Source organism: Fusarium oxysporum, chromosome 12 (genome assembly GCF_000149955.1).
Source record: "Fusarium oxysporum f. sp. lycopersici 4287 chromosome 12, whole genome shotgun sequence".
Lineage (NCBI taxonomy): Eukaryota > Fungi > Ascomycota > Sordariomycetes > Hypocreales > Nectriaceae > Fusarium > Fusarium oxysporum.
In genome coordinates this window covers 526,925-541,212 of record NC_030997.1, presented here as the reverse complement: position 1 = coordinate 541,212, position 14,288 = coordinate 526,925, and the positions used below count along the sequence as shown (strand labels likewise).

At 47.8% G+C, this 14,288-nt stretch overlaps 6 protein-coding genes and 3 non-coding genes across 10 annotated transcripts; 4 read left to right on the top strand and 5 right to left on the bottom strand.

The window, feature by feature from the left end:
- Nucleotides 1–10: 10 nt before the first annotated feature.
- On the top strand, nt 11–1,630 carry FOXG_13270 (uncharacterized protein; the record flags this gene model as incomplete). Its single annotated transcript, XM_018393227.1, has 2 exons — nt 11–1,470; nt 1,537–1,630. 2 exons carry the CDS (start codon nt 11–13, stop codon nt 1,628–1,630), a joined length of 1,554 nt encoding a protein of 517 aa, XP_018252451.1.
- A 2-nt stretch (nt 1,631–1,632) lies between these two features.
- Nucleotides 1,633–3,465, bottom strand: FOXG_13269 (uncharacterized protein). The gene is made up of 4 exons (XM_018393226.1): nt 3,082–3,465; nt 2,898–3,029; nt 2,540–2,839; nt 1,633–2,485 (listed from the first exon to the last, which is right to left on the bottom strand). Exons 1-4 carry the CDS (start codon nt 3,365–3,367, stop codon nt 1,701–1,703), a joined length of 1,503 nt encoding a protein of 500 aa, XP_018252450.1. The 5' UTR covers nt 3,368–3,465; the 3' UTR covers nt 1,633–1,700.
- Nucleotides 3,466–4,352: 887 nt separating this feature from the next.
- On the top strand, nt 4,353–4,438 carry FOXG_21120. The gene has a single exon. It is a non-coding gene; the product is annotated as a tRNA-Ala (tRNA).
- Nucleotides 4,439–4,860: 422 nt separating this feature from the next.
- FOXG_21119 lies at nt 4,861–4,946 on the bottom strand. Its single transcript has one exon. It is a non-coding gene; the product is annotated as a tRNA-Glu (tRNA).
- Nucleotides 4,947–5,976: 1,030 nt separating this feature from the next.
- FOXG_13268 (uncharacterized protein) lies at nt 5,977–7,416 on the top strand (the record flags this gene model as incomplete). The annotated part of the gene is made up of 3 exons (XM_018393225.1): nt 5,977–6,271; nt 6,347–6,642; nt 6,829–7,416. 3 exons carry the CDS (start codon nt 5,977–5,979, stop codon nt 7,414–7,416), a joined length of 1,179 nt encoding a protein of 392 aa, XP_018252449.1.
- Nucleotides 7,417–7,583: 167 nt separating this feature from the next.
- FOXG_13267 (uncharacterized protein) lies at nt 7,584–9,075 on the bottom strand. Its single transcript, XM_018393224.1, has one exon. It carries the CDS (start codon nt 8,987–8,989, stop codon nt 8,039–8,041), a length of 951 nt encoding a protein of 316 aa, XP_018252448.1. The 5' UTR covers nt 8,990–9,075; the 3' UTR covers nt 7,584–8,038.
- On the bottom strand, nt 7,897–7,968 carry FOXG_21118. Its single transcript has one exon. It is a non-coding gene; the product is annotated as a tRNA-Arg (tRNA).
- A 1,425-nt stretch (nt 9,076–10,500) lies between the features above and the next one.
- FOXG_21117 (uncharacterized protein) lies at nt 10,501–12,661 on the top strand. 2 transcript variants are annotated; one of them, XM_018401456.1, is made up of 8 exons: nt 10,501–10,718; nt 10,767–10,902; nt 10,962–11,143; nt 11,194–11,230; nt 11,292–11,359; nt 11,408–11,793; nt 11,849–11,916; nt 11,967–12,661. In XM_018401456.1, the coding sequence occupies exons 1-8, from the start codon at nt 10,596–10,598 to the stop codon at nt 12,212–12,214; spliced, it is 1,248 nt and encodes a 415-aa protein (XP_018252446.1). In that variant the 5' UTR covers nt 10,501–10,595; the 3' UTR covers nt 12,215–12,661. The 2 variants fall into 2 exon arrangements, with proteins under 2 accessions (XP_018252446.1, XP_018252447.1); XM_018401457.1 differs by having other exon boundaries at nt 11,849–12,661.
- Nucleotides 12,226–14,261, bottom strand: FOXG_13266 (uncharacterized protein). The gene is made up of 5 exons (XM_018393223.1): nt 13,717–14,261; nt 13,556–13,662; nt 13,373–13,507; nt 12,950–13,323; nt 12,226–12,901 (listed from the first exon to the last, which is right to left on the bottom strand). The coding sequence occupies exons 1-5, from the start codon at nt 14,096–14,098 to the stop codon at nt 12,361–12,363; spliced, it is 1,539 nt and encodes a 512-aa protein (XP_018252445.1). The 5' UTR covers nt 14,099–14,261; the 3' UTR covers nt 12,226–12,360.
- Nucleotides 14,262–14,288: the final 27 nt, after the last annotated feature.

Sequence of the window (14,288 nt, the reverse complement as noted above, 5' to 3'; positions counted from 1 at the left end):
CACTTACACCATGGCTCAGGCCTATTCTGAAGTTGTCCCCGGCACGGTCCATCTGGTCGATGCTGGTCGCAGTGATGGCAACGATATTGAACTTGTCCCTCGTCCCAGCGACGATCCAGAGGATCCCCTCAATTGGAGCAGACGACGCAAGCTCATCTCAGCAGCCATGGTGTTCGTCTACACCCTAGGCGTTGGTCTTCCCTCTACTCTCCAGTACTCTGTTCTTGTAGAAATCTCCCAAGACACCGGTATCTCCATTGCCGACTTGGTTCAAGGCACCGGTGTCATGTTCCTCTTTCTTGGCTGGAGCTGTCTGTTCTGGCAGCCTATTGCCCTGACATATGGAAGACGCGGTGTTTATCTCATCTCCACTGTCGCTGCTGTGCCCTTGATGGTCTGGACTGCGTATTCGCGTTCTGCTGGGGAGTGGTACGCTCACCGTATCCTTCTCGGCTTCTTCGTTTCGCCTATTGAGTCGCTGCCCGAAGTCAGTATTCCCGATATTTTCTTTGCGCACGAGAGAGGAACTTGGATGAGTTTGTATGTCTTCGCCTTGTTCGGCTCCAATTTCTTAGCACCAGTGGTTGCTGGCTTCTTCGCCGATGCGTACGGTTGGCGGTGGACCATGCATTTCGGTGCCATTTTCGCTGCATTCAGCTTTGTCATCCTGTTCTTTTTCATGGAAGAGACCATCTATTTCCGTCCAACTTTTGAAGGTCTCGAAGATCAGGATGAGCCAGTGAAGGGTCAAGCGGATAATGATGTTGCTTCCGCACAGAATGTCCCCGAAAGGCCGACGAAGGAGGGTGCTGGCGCTATCATCAACAGTGATCAGCTGCAGGGCACCGTGCACACAAAGAAGAGTCTCGCCACTCATCTCAAGCTCTTTGCCAGAAAAGATGGTCGCCCAACCAAAGCAAACATGTTCAAGTCCATGTTGTCTCCACTTCCGCTCATGGTCCTCTTCCCCAATGTCGCCTGGGCAGGGTTCATCTACGGCATTAACCTCTGCTGGTACAATGTCTTGAACGCCACCACTAGCCCTATCCTCAGTGCATCACCCTACAACTGGTCTACCAGCATGGTCGGTCTGATCTATGTCGGCCCTATCATCGGCGCTATTCTTGGATGTCTCTGGTCTGGTGTCATAGCCGACCGCATTACTCTCTCCCTTGCTCGCAGAAACAATGGTGTCCGAGAGCCTGAACAGCGACTTTGGCCTCTGGCTTTATCTGCCTTCTTATCGTGTGTTGGCCTTATCGTTTGGGGCGTCGGCGCTGATAACGACATCCACTGGGCTGGATTGGCTGTTGGACTGATGGTTCTCACTTTCAGCTGTGTCACCGGTGGATCAATCGCTTTGTCTTACAACGTCGATTGCTTCAAGGACATCAGTGGCGACACTACCACTTCCATCATCATCATCCGAAATACACTGGGTTTCGCTATCTCCTATGGTATTACGCCTTGGTATGTCAACATGGGTCTGCAGAATTGTTTTATTATGGCGGGATTCCTATCTCTTGGATGTACTAGTACTTTTCTGTTTATGATCTGGAAGGGCAAGAGTCTGCGACGTCATGCTGCGCCGAGATACTGGGACCACGTTCAGAAGATGTTGCAGCACTAGGATCAGTATCACTGGGATAGCCGAAGCTATTCTCTTCTATCGCTAGCTAGCAATATTTAACTACCACGTACTAATAAATTAGCTTGTCCTTGTCAATTCTCAAGAGTCCTACTGTGTTCTCCAAGCCTGCCTCTCGATCATCAGCTCCACTAGCCTTCTCAGTTTCCAAAATGCCCTGGCGGCTCCTCAAAAGCTCAGTTGCAACATCGCGCCACTGCACCTCAGTCTTCTCGTGTTTCATATCAGGCATCAGCTTCAAATCCAGTTTAGTAGCTCTTAGCCGTCCGTCTCGCTTTCTGAATTGGCCGTCAACAATAACAGCATCGATGTCAGAAGGAGCCGAGTGCAGAATGATAGCACCGATCGGATTTTCCTCAGCGGCACAAATCATCGCAGGGCTCAACGTATCCCAAATTACAAGATCAGCAATTTTTCCCTCCTCCAAAGATCCAATTTGATCACCCATCTTGATCGCCCTTGCGCCGCCAATTGTCCCAAGCTGGAATGCATCTTGGGCAGAGACCTGAGCTCTGGCAGGGATCTTTCCTGCTTCGAGAATCCGATCATTGCGGCGAGCACGCTCAGCTTGGAGGCCAACCTTCATCTGAGCGACGATGCTACCTGTGTTGTTGCTGTGACAGTCGATGCCGAGGGAGCTAATTGACCTGGCGTTTTCCTGAAAGCACACCGGCCAGCCATGACCCATCTGCAGCTCAGTATCTGGAGTTGAAGAGATTGCAGCTCCGACTTTCTGAAGTTTCTTTGCATCCGAATCATTCAATGGAGTTGCGTGAGAAAGAAGAATGTCCTTCTCTAGAAGCCCATAATCCTCGAGTAAGTCTACCGTCGACCCCGCTGTAGTTCAATTTATCAGCAACAAGACATACCAAGAGATACATGCGAACTTACGAAGAAGACTTGGGACGTAGTGAGAAGTGATGGTCTTGATATCCAAGCTACGAACTTGGTTGAAAATGTTGACAACTACATTCTTTGGAAGGTAGAAGGAGTCGAACGCGAAGCCCATCGTCACCCGACCGTTGGCAAACGGACCAGCTTTACATAGTGAGGTCAACTGCTCGAATAGCCAAGCTGGGAGGATGTCGTCTTTCATTGCGAAAGGCTTCCAGGTCTTAACCCTACCAGTAGGGCAGTAGCAGTAGATAGACCTGATACCAGATGAGATAGTCGCTGAAAGAGCCGCATTGTCTTCAGGTCACCATTAGCCACAGGTCTATTGCTTGCATATGAATCATGGGGTACTCACTGTGCTCTGCAGAGTACGAGATATGCGCGTGATCTACGATTGTAGTCGTCCCTGCTTCGAGGGCTTCTATACATCCACCTAGCTGACCCCAGAACACGTCTTCAGGTTTGTAGCTGTGCGAGGCCATGTTTCCTGGTGCATGGAGTGTTAGCAGCTCGTGCTGAGATGGTCAGATGTTACCGACCTGGTACCATGTACTCCAGCAGCGAATGATTCGCATGTCTCCCCTTGAGTTGAGTCTGCCAAACATGATGGTGAGTATCGACAAAGCCCGGTGAGATAATCTTTGCCGAGCAATCGATGACCTCAGTTGCCTCGTATGGAGGGTCAATGTGAGCCGCGATGCGAGCAATTTTGTTGCCTTCGATCAGCAACGAATGGTTCTTGATTGGAATGACATGGTCATCTCCAGAACCCTTTGGAACAAGTAGAGTAGCGTTTTGCAGCAGAATAGACTGGTATGAAGACATATTTGACGCTGATAGCCAGTCTAGCAAAGGATAAAGAACAGAAGAACTGCCTTTAAAGGATTCATAATGGAGGGACCACAGGCTCGGACTTGTATGCCATCAATGCCGAGAACAAAGAATGAAGCCACAGCCGCATTCCTGGATGAGGGGTTGTCACTGCCATGTGGATATCTCGATTCAGTGTTTGCCAATAATGAAGCATTCTGATTCGCTTCCTGCATCCTTCGCTTGGCACAACTAACAAAGACATCGATTCGGCCTCAAAATAACAATATCACGTCAGCCACCGTTTCAAAAACCCTTTCCTACGGGCTGGTAGGTCACATTGCATTTGCCATTCCGGTGCTAACTCAATGTGATTCTCAGTGAAGTCGAGATCAGAGACAACATTGAAGGGAAAATTCCTTTCATTGTCGTTTACGTCCTAACTACGTCACAGTCGGCAACAGAACTGCTCCGAGGTCCAGGCTGTTTTCTTTGTCTAGGGATCTATGAATAATGATTTCTTACAAACCCAAGGCTTCGGGGTTGCGTTGAAATGCCGGAGGATTCAGAACCTCGTTATTTATGGAGCTTTCTTATAAATCAGCTATCCTGGGCCCTGGTAGCAGGTACAGACTAGCATTCCGCTGTTCCACACTTCAAGGAAATTACAAATTACACATCGTGACATCGGCGGCACCATTCTATTACTAACTCTAGTAACCTGAACGCAGAGCGTTGGTCGCTATAAACCTCGACTGTCGATTGTGATACGAGGCTTTGCTCCATGGATGGACACCACTGACTAACTCAATATGTACCGCGTGTAAAAGTGAGGAAGTTTTTGTGAGCTTTTCAGAGTGGTTATCATCATCTTCAGAATTTAGTGAAAGGATATCACTTCCACGGAAGAATTGCCATTAGCCTCACTGTTCCCCTTGTTCGCATCTGAACGAGCTGGATCTCTATAGGACTCAATTAGCGTCTGACTCAGCATCCAACCGGGGGCTTGGTGTAGGGGTATCACGTTCGCTTTGCATTGTTTCGAATGCCTGCGAAAGGCCGGGGGTTCAAATCCCTCAGCCTCCATTTTTGCATTTAGTATAAGCTGTAAAGGATAAACAGCGTCTGGTGTCTTTTGCAGTTGCAGTCAATTGGCACAGCTCATTTTCCCTCGATGGCGTGCTCATCGCAATAAGCAATTAGTCTGCTTCCTCCCCTTGTTCTCTATTGTGCAGGCTTCTTATTAATTTATTGTCTCAAATTCTGACTCTACGTAACTTCAGTATAAAATTGACATTGTTATTCTCCTACCAGATCTAAGCAAGTAGCTGGCGGGTTGACCAGTACCATGAACTACATCATCGGTTCGGCGGCAATTAGTGTTAGCTGATCCGACTATCGATTGGTGGGTTTGGCCGCCACCACACCCTTCCTGAATGGAACGGCACCAAAATGCATGATATAATGTCACGAAGAACAACAAAAAGAACAGAAAATGCAAAAGTAAACTCCGATGGAGGGAGTCGAACCCTCCTCGCCGCGGTAGATATTTCGTAATGAAAACGCGGAATGATAACCGATACACCACACCGGATGTTTAGATGTTCGTCAACAAATTTGTTCCACTCCATATTGGCACGCCGGGCCTCGTTTAGGGCTACTAGGCTATCTGAGTAGCGCGTATTGCTCCTAGATATATAGTTTGTCCTTTCATACACGCAGATATCTATTTTCTTATTTGTTTTATATCAGGCTCCCCAAGGTTGGACGTCATGAATCATGACCCTGTGTGAGTGATTGTTCCGTCACTAGCTTGGTCAATCATGAAACAATCTGGACTCGAAACCTTCAGACAAGTCAGTACTTAATTATGCTGTACAACATATTATGCCGTATTTATTACTAATTATTATAGTCATGTAAGATCCTAGGTACTACTCTGTAGTCAGTTCGTTGGGCCAAATCGCTGACTTCAAATGTCAAGCTCCAGGGTATGGTCATAAGAACCACCAAGGATTGCTACTAGCGTTATGGGTCACAATTGCTGATCGTCAGCTCCAGCACAAAAGGTCATTCAGAGAAATCACGGTTAGTTCAGTTGAGTGAGCCCTATCAAAACCGGGTAAATAACGAATTCTTCGAACCTCGGGATGATGCAGAAGAACGGATCAGGGGTCCAACGCCAACCATCGCCACTCCCGAAGCTGCATCTATGATCCCTGTTCTGTAAGGCTGAAATTTCAACTTCGGGACCGAGAAGATGTCTTTCCAATTGTTCTTTCGAACTGGGGACTAAAAACACAAGGATCGGCCCGGGGCACTAGCCAGCACGTCCAGATGTTTCGTATGCTATGACTGGTTGGAGAACGATCGCGGATTAATGGGGAAGAGTTGAAACTACTCCGTTTCCACTGTAATCTAACGTGCATTTCGAAAGTCCCAAAATCTCGGCCCCGAGATAAAATGGCCAGCGGCGTGGAGATGAGGAAGATCACCAACACTGGCAAGTAAGCAACATATATATCTGAAGAACTTTGCAACATGGCCAAGAGTCTATCATTTTAGTACTGTTTCTTCTCCTTGCTGTACTATCTCTCACCTTTCTGACCATCACTTCACTCGCAATGAAGGGGTCCTCACTTGTTCTGTCCAGCACTCTTCTGAGTTGCGCCAACGCTCTTCAACTCCATAAACGCCACAATCCATCGATCGTCTCGGTCAACTTTGAGAAGCGAACGAAAGATGTCTTCCCCGGCCACGAGAAGAGAGGCAACGATGAAATTGTCGAGATGAAGGTGGACCAGCAAGGCGTCCTCTACTGGGCTAACTTTACCATTGGAAACCCTCCCCAAAGACTCTCAGCTGAAATCGACACTGGGAGCTCCGACTCGATCGTCCTCACTAATCAGATTGAGACTTGTGAGAAAAAAAGACTGCAATGGTGATGTCTTCAACCCAGAAAAGTCAAAAACCTTTGAGTGGGATGAAGAATAGGTGTCTGGGAGGGTACATATGCCAACGACACGTTCATGCTTGGGTCTTCCACGCTGGAATCTCTCCAGTTTGTCGGTGTATCTGAATGCAACGCTACAACCAATGGCATAACTAGCACCTTCGGCGTTGGTCTCTACACCCGAGAACACGCTGAGATAAAGTATCCCAATCTGCTTTACGCTCTGGCTGAGGCAGAAGAGATCAACACTCCGGCATTCAGCTTGTGGCTCGACAACGAGACGCATGGGGAGTTCCTGTTTGGTGGCGTCAACAAAGCCAAGTACATAGGCCCCCTGGTCAGCTATCCCGTTGCGTTCGACAACCAAATTGGCCTGCGAGACAGCCCTGGTGGTCATGACAGGCTTCGGGACAACTTCTGATGGAAAGACTTCAGATCTTGACTTTGAACCGCGGCCAGTACTCCTCGATTCTGGCACAGTGCAGAGTAGATTGACCTCAACATGATCTTGCATCTGATCAAGACCATGAAGATCTCCATCGAGGAGAAGTTGGATGCTGTAGCGCGTTGCGAAACAAGCTCCAAGGAAACCCTGGATTTCACGTTTGGCGACTTGACTATCAAAGTGCCATTCGCAAACCTTTTCGGTTCCACCAACGTAAAAGCCGGTGTTGACGGTGTTGCATATTGTCAAGTCGTCTATTATGACGACACCACCAACATTATGCTTGGTGACGATTTCCTCCGAGGTGCCTATGTTATTTACGGCTGGGCGAATATGGAAATTTCCCTCGCTCAATATAATTCTGAAGAGGCCGAAGACGACATACTTGAGATTATACGAGATGTGCCTGGCGCTTTTGCCGCCACTGGCGTCCCTGGAAGGTATTTGAAGTACGATCAGCCTGCAGAGTCTGCGGGTACTGCAATCCCGAAAGAGCTACCGACAGTTACTGTAACCCCTATTAGCACAGCGACTGGGTCGGTTACAAGTTTGGCGGCACCTTTATCTACCGCGGCAGAGGCTGGAGATATTGAAGACAATGGAGCGGCGGGTAGTCTGCTGGCAAACTTGATGTACATGATGCTGATGCATTGTCTCACGTTGTAATCCACGCATAGGACAATGGCTAAGAATTAAATTATTCTGATGAAATTGAATAGAATTTGTTGACCCATTTCTTATTCTTATCTTCATTATGAATCTCGCCGAATAACTTAGCCGTCATGGAATAATGCCATGCATCGAGAGGTCACATAACCCACTTGCAGCTTCGATCATCGTTGGAATTATTGCATACAACAGATTGAATTATATAGACCACTCTAGATTCTCAACTTCGTCGCCAACGCCGACAAAGTTAAAAGAAAACATGGTACAGGGCTTGCCGACAGGGCAGCGCCATAACCAAACCACTGGGTTCATCAAGAGCCCGCTAATCCAGGAACCTCGTCCCACTAACTGCCGCCACCCGCAACTCTCACATTCCTTCTGCATAAGGCAGATAAATCGCATCGGGACCGAGCGAATGGCATGAAGATTAAGTTTCATAGATGGAATGGTAGCGATCAGCCCGACAGGCAAAAAAGTTGATCACGCTGGGGATCGAACCCAGAATCTTCTGATTCGTAGTCAGACGCCTTGCCATTGGGCCACGCGACCGTTGCTGTTTGATGAATGAAGCCACCCTCAGCTGAGGCTCATCATTGCCAGCCTTGACGTCCAGGAAGTCCTACTTGTCTAACCAGGAAACATTCAGAGAGGAATTGTGATCTGAACCTAGGATGTCTCGATACAACTCAGGCCTTCTGGCTTGTCTGTATCGGAATCCTCCTGCCAATTGAAGCTTGTCTTTGCTGCAAGTCGCAACAGCCATATCCTCTCCAAGCATAGAGCACTCGCTTAGGATATCTCCAAAGGGGTCAAGGATCATGGAACAACCATTTTTCAACTGATCATCATCCATACCAATAGGATTTGAGAAGACGACGTAGACTGCATTGTCGTAGGCTCTTGCTGGTAGCCATTTCATCAGCCATTGCCTGCCTTTCAGACCGCTGAACTCGGCCCGCAGAGAAGTTGGATCTTGATCTCGATTAGTCCAAAGCGATGGATCAACAAAGCCAGCGCCTGGGCGAGTTGACGGAGTGCACATTGTTACATGCGGCATGAATATGATCTCTGCACCGAGAAGAGCTGTTGCCCGAACGTTTTCGACAACGTTGTTATCGTAGCATATCAGAATACCGCACTTCCAACCGAGAAGGTCGAATACCACGTATTCGTTGCCTGGACTTAGATGTGGACTGATGAAAGGGTGCAGTTTGCGAAACTTGGCAACGAAACCTCGGTTGCTGTCGACGCAGATGTAGGTATTGTAAATATGGCCATTCTCATCTTTCTCAAACAGCCCAGCCAGAATAGTAATGGCTAGCTCACGGGCTATCTTAACTAACGAACGAGTGCTTGGGCCGGTTGGGACCTCCTCCGCAAGATCAAGGAGCTCTTCTTTGGAGAGGCGGCTAGCGAAGGTATAGCCGGTAACCGAGCATTCATGAAATGCAACGACATTGCATCCGCGATTTGCCGCATCGCTTGCCACTCGGTGGATGATGGCTAGGTTTTTATCCTTGCTTCCGGACCAGTTCTCGAACTGAACCGAAGCGATCTTAAGTTGGGACATAATTGATGGTCTCGGTGGATTTTATTTAGTAGGGGTTGGTAAGCCGACTTTCCTGACCTGGACGTACAATAATGGGTTACAGAAGTTATAATTATATAGCACGGATTGCCTTGCATTGGAAGACTTCCCGTAGTAATGGCCATAAGAACGTTGTTACGTTACCTGAGGTCACTCGAAGCGACCATCCCATTGCTCATCATCTGTACATGAAGTCTGTGCAGCAACGTTACACTTATTTGTGGTACTGGTCAGTAAAGTGATGTGTATGCAAGCCCAGTGGACACTTTAAGCAGCTATCGTATACGCAGTCCCAATTAAGCTGAGGCGCGCCCTACGGGTGAGTCATCAGGCCGCGGGCTTCAAATCGCCGAAGACTCGAAATCTGCTGTTAGATAGTTGAGTAGTAGTAGACTCTGTCTCAAAAAAAGGAATTTGTTTAGAACGACAGGTTATTTAACCCATATTTTATCCGTAAACTCATATCAACTCTGGCTATGAAACTTGGCAAAGGCAGATATGGACAGCTTGAAGTGACGCGGGATGACAGTTAACCCGATTCGTTTGTTGCTTATCCGCATAAACGAGATTCCTTTCACGGTCAGACAGAGAACCGACAGCATATTTTGATTGGTAGAGAAAGGGCGTCCTCTTACACGTCGATCGTAGCCTCGTTCAACCGTCGGTATACCTGATCGCAGATCATTCGGCATGTTTATTTTTAGAGCATTGAAAACGCCCGCGGCAACTGCAGAAAATTACCGTAAGTGAATTCTTTAAGCCCTGTGAGGTTGATCGAAGCTGGCCAGAAGTATAAGATCGTATCATTCAGATAGCGTGGCGCCCAATAAACAAGATAATTCGCCTTTGAGGATCCAGCGATAAGCCTTGTTACTTGTACCTTGCAGAACGGCAGAGGTGGCTGAAAGGGCAAGGGGGTTTCAAGAGCAGAATGTTTCCGCTCCTGGTTTATGTGGCTGCTTGATTGACGTATTCAAGGTAGTTATGTGACACGGATTCTATTTCACTGGTAGCGTGTCAAGTGTCATGGCCGCATCCATAACGATCTGATGTCGTATATGCGTGCAGATATCTGGTCCCTTACTTGCCTGTAGATGGATAATTACTGAATAATCATCCGGTTACAATTCAACATTATTGAATCTATGTTACAGGTGATTTTCTTTATCAGTCCGTGACTTTACAGCCCTGTATGCGGCGATAGACTTCCATCGTTGACCCCGCGCATCTGGAATGCTATACAAACCATCTGGGTCCAGATCCGGCAGCCACGACGGCCCCGATCAAGCTAACATCCCTGAAAACAAATCGCACTGTGCTACAGATCGATATTTGCGTGCTCAAACAACCATGATTGTCTCACAGATCGAAGCCATATTTGTTACACACGCGCCACGATACCTGGAACTTGCCGTGTACAATCCCTAAAAGAGCCAATTCGATGCAAAAAAGGGCGTTAGGTTTCGGGATATCTGCGCCACAAGGGCAGATATGTAATCTCCCCCTTGCATAAGAATGATGATCGCGCTCCAAGGAACGAATTTGTGTTTTGTTTTGTTTGGACAACGTTTCGTTGCCAAATGCTACGATGCTCGTACGTCGAGTATTATACGCGTTTGCATTATGCTTGATACCTGCTGGAGGTTTAGCCCAAACTCATGAGCTTGACAGACGCGCCGTCGATCCTTTAGCCGGAACATCCGAGTGTGCGGTCAGTATCATTGACTTGATTGAATCAATCTGAAGCTGACGAGTGTAGAGGACATGTTTCACGAAGACGAACGACACAGAAGCTTTTCAAGGCAGCCAAACGGACGACCTATGCCAATATAAGTCACTTTATCATAGTGTAGAAGTATGCGTCAAACACGACTGTAATTTCATCGAGATCTTGGGTAGGCTTCGTCAAATTGCGTTTGGTGGCCTCAATATCAATGGCTAACGCAATAGCTAGACTTCAAGAACAGAACGTCCCGCGCATGCGACTGGCCGATCACCGACCGTCGTCAAGAAATTCGAATCAGCTGTTTGACAATAGGCATTTTGGCTATGGTCTTCTTTACCATGAGAGCCATCTCAAAGATAATTGGATTCGTGCCATATGGGCATGATGATAGTCTGATTATAGCAACTCTGGTATGTGATGCAATCAAATTTTTGTGGCCGTGCCCCTGACGATTAAATAGCCATTTATTATCGCATTTAATATTTTCTGCCAAGTCCGTGGGTGTTATCTTTCTCATCACATCCTGATATAATGCTGACGCAAGTTGTGCGACGTTAGTCACTTCGAAGGGTCTCGGACTCGATATTTGGTTCGTGGAAGAAGATGATATTCGCACCTTTCTCATCGTAGGAGATCATGACACCATGGTGTAATTACAAGTCTAACAAATCTAGCTGATTTTCGCTTCCGAACTATCGTACGCTACAGCTCTCGCCCTCGTGAAACTATCGATCCTAGCCTTCTTCCTTCGCATATTCCCTGATCAGAAATTCCGCACCATTGTTCGATGGACTACGATCTTTATTCTCGTCATGTGTCCCCTATATCTAGCACTCATCCTCGCTCAACGAAGGCCACTCGATCTGTTTTGGAATGGGTGGAAGAACAAGAATCCGCAAGGTGTTATCTTGAGTGGAAATCTCATAGGCATAACACATGGTGCATGGAACGTTGCTTTGGATATTTGGATGATGATTCTTCCAATGACGCAACTGCTGAAAATCGGGATCAAGCTGAAGAAAAAGATTGGGGTCATTGCCATGTTCGGAGTGGGCCTCTTGTAAGTTGTCTAAAGTGTCTGTACAATGTTATTCATGCTCATCGTTATAATGTAGCCTTACAATCGTCAGTTCCGTTCGGATCCCAAGCCTTATAGTATTTTCAACTTCACGGAACATAACCGGTACAAAACACTCGAGTCTCTATGCTAACTTCTGCTGACTGTCCACGCAGCCGACTCCGTCGGAATAATAATCTGGTCAAACATCGAGATTTGCGTAGGCATGATGGTGGCATGCATGCCTGGAGCCCGTCAATTCGTCCGAGACACTATACTGAGAGCGAAACGAGGAAACGAGTCCGATGGGTCTAGCGCTGAGAACATATTCATTGAGCGGACGATAGAGACGATCCAAACTGATGCGGACGAGACAGTTATGAGTTCTATAGTGAGACCAGAGGAAGTGCTATTGTCAAAATGACAACGAATTGTTGGCTGCCGTCACCGAGATGGAGGCCATGATGATGATTAATGAAAAAAAAAACTATTATACCGGTCTTGATGCATCCACAATTAATTTCTACCACCCTATTTCAATTGCTCATTACAGACTTTGACGAACGGTGCTTATGATTGTTCGCGGTGGTTGACAACAACCGAAGCGTTTCCCTTCTCCTTACCTACCATCTCCTCAACATCTCCAGTCAGATCCTCAGGCTTGTAGTTTCCAAACTTGCGAAGAACAATACCCTCATTGAACATACGATCGATCTGCTCTAGAGATTTGCCCTTGCACTCAGGAACACAAAAGACAACAAAGACAATAGCCAATGCCAGAATGCCAGCGAAAACAAATCCAACCTTTGAGCCCAGACCGGCGTATTGAGGATACAGCATGTAGGGAATGCTGAAGCTGACGAGGAAGTTGGCTACGACGTTGACGATGGATGCTGTTCGCTGCGATGCGTCGCGGAGTCGGAGGGCGGGGATTTCAGTGGTGATGACATAGTTTAGAGGAGCGAAGGCGAAGGTAAAGCCGGATCCGAAGAGGGTGAGCATTGCTACGATGCCTGATTTGATACCGAAGGATGGGTTGGGAACTGTGCCGAGAGCGCCCATGGTGATAATGGCGCAGAACATCCAGCCAGCGCTCGTCAATAGGAGAGGTCTGTGAAAGTCAGCGATGTTCAGGTATTAAAGGAGAATAATGGCTTACCGGCGGCCAGCTCGGTCAACAAGATATAGACCGGCAAAAGCAGAGCAGAGATTAACGATGGCGTTGACGATGGTCATGGTAAAAGGGTTGACGGTTCCAATGTCTCGGATGAAGATGGCGCCGTAGGTCGAGGCAAAGGCTTGACCAGTAGCTTGTTGAAAGAAGTTCATAGCCACAACAATCGCTGTACGCTTGAGATTCTTTCCCTGGAAAAGCTCGAGGTAATTGCCCTGCTCAGGTTCGTGCTCGAGGGCGTATTGAAGAGCAGCAAAGCTCTCGTCGATCTCGGCCTCGGTCTCTTTGCCCTCTCGTAGCTTTCCAAGGGCGGCGCGAGCTTCCTCGGTTCGGTCTTTGGTGAGTAGCCATCGGGGAGACTGTATTTGGTCAGTATGAAGCAATTCGTCCTTGAGTCGGGTTATTTACCTCTGGGATGAAGAAGATGGCGCACATGACGACGACGGGGATGATGAAGAAGAGGCCAAAGGGGATCCGGAATGAGAGGTTGCCGGAGAGAGTGCTCGTTCCTCGACAGACACATGCTACAATGAGAGTTCCCGACTATACTGTATCAGCTTGTCACTATAACACCATTGTAGGAGCACTTACCATCAAACTGAACTGGTATGAGCCAACTGCGAAACCACGAATCTCTCGGGGCATGATCTCGGATTGGTAAACAGGGACAACAGCAAGCTCCATGCCAATGTAGATATCTGTTGATATATGTCAGCTATGCACATCCAGATGCAAGCTTATGTAGTACTTACAGTTGAGGATTCTCGTGGCCATGATCTGATGCTTGCTCGTCGACGTAACAGCCATGATAGCTGGAACCAGAGCCCAAGCGCTCATGACGAACATGCACCATCTCCTACCCCAACGCTCACTGACAAGACTGCCGATAATGACGCCAGCTCCGAAACCGATATAGTTCAGGCTGTTGAAGAGGGACAGCCATGATGGTGGGATGGCATATTTGCCCTTCTCAGCGTCCCATTCTCCGAATTGCGCCTGGAAAGCCTCCATGGCCTGTGTGTTGTTGTAAGCTGCGTTGTCAAAGCCATAGTTGAAGGTTGACACAGCGATGACTGCGAAGGCAATCGCCAAATGGCGATTGAAGTGTTGGAGAATTCTGTTTTTGGACAACATCTTGACCAGATAAACTGTGAATGAGGAGGCTTGGTTGGATTGATTGTGAAGATCATGACCGGGATGATGCTCTGCTGATATACCCAGCCACTCAACCCCAGAGAAATGCTCCCCCACAAAGCATTACTATCACGCGTTGACCTGGCGTCAAGGTAACGCTGTTCGAGACCTGCAGAGTCTGCTAGCCTGG

Coding starts and splice junctions, on each gene's coding strand:
- FOXG_13269 (XM_018393226.1), bottom strand. CDS start 3,367: ATGTCTTCATACCAGTCTATTCTGCTGCAAAACGCTACTCTACTTGTT. Junction 3,030..3,081: donor GCTGGAGTACATGGTACCAG/GTCGGTAACATC, acceptor TCCATGCACCAG/GAAACATGGCCTCGCACAGC. Junction 2,486..2,539: donor CTACGTCCCAAGTCTTCTTC/GTAAGTTCGCAT, acceptor ATTGAACTACAG/CGGGGTCGACGGTAGACTTA.
- FOXG_13267 (XM_018393224.1), bottom strand. CDS start 8,989: ATGTCCCAACTTAAGATCGCTTCGGTTCAGTTCGAGAACTGGTCCGGA.
- FOXG_21117 (XM_018401456.1), top strand. CDS start 10,596: ATGCTCGTACGTCGAGTATTATACGCGTTTGCATTATGCTTGATACCT. Junction 10,719..10,766: donor CCGGAACATCCGAGTGTGCG/GTCAGTATCATT, acceptor TGACGAGTGTAG/AGGACATGTTTCACGAAGAC. Junction 10,903..10,961: donor TAATTTCATCGAGATCTTGG/GTAGGCTTCGTC, acceptor CGCAATAGCTAG/ACTTCAAGAACAGAACGTCC.
- FOXG_13266 (XM_018393223.1), bottom strand. CDS start 14,098: ATGTTGTCCAAAAACAGAATTCTCCAACACTTCAATCGCCATTTGGCG. Junction 13,663..13,716: donor GGCCACGAGAATCCTCAACT/GTAAGTACTACA, acceptor ATATATCAACAG/ATATCTACATTGGCATGGAG. Junction 13,324..13,372: donor CCATCTTCTTCATCCCAGAG/GTAAATAACCCG, acceptor GACCAAATACAG/TCTCCCCGATGGCTACTCAC.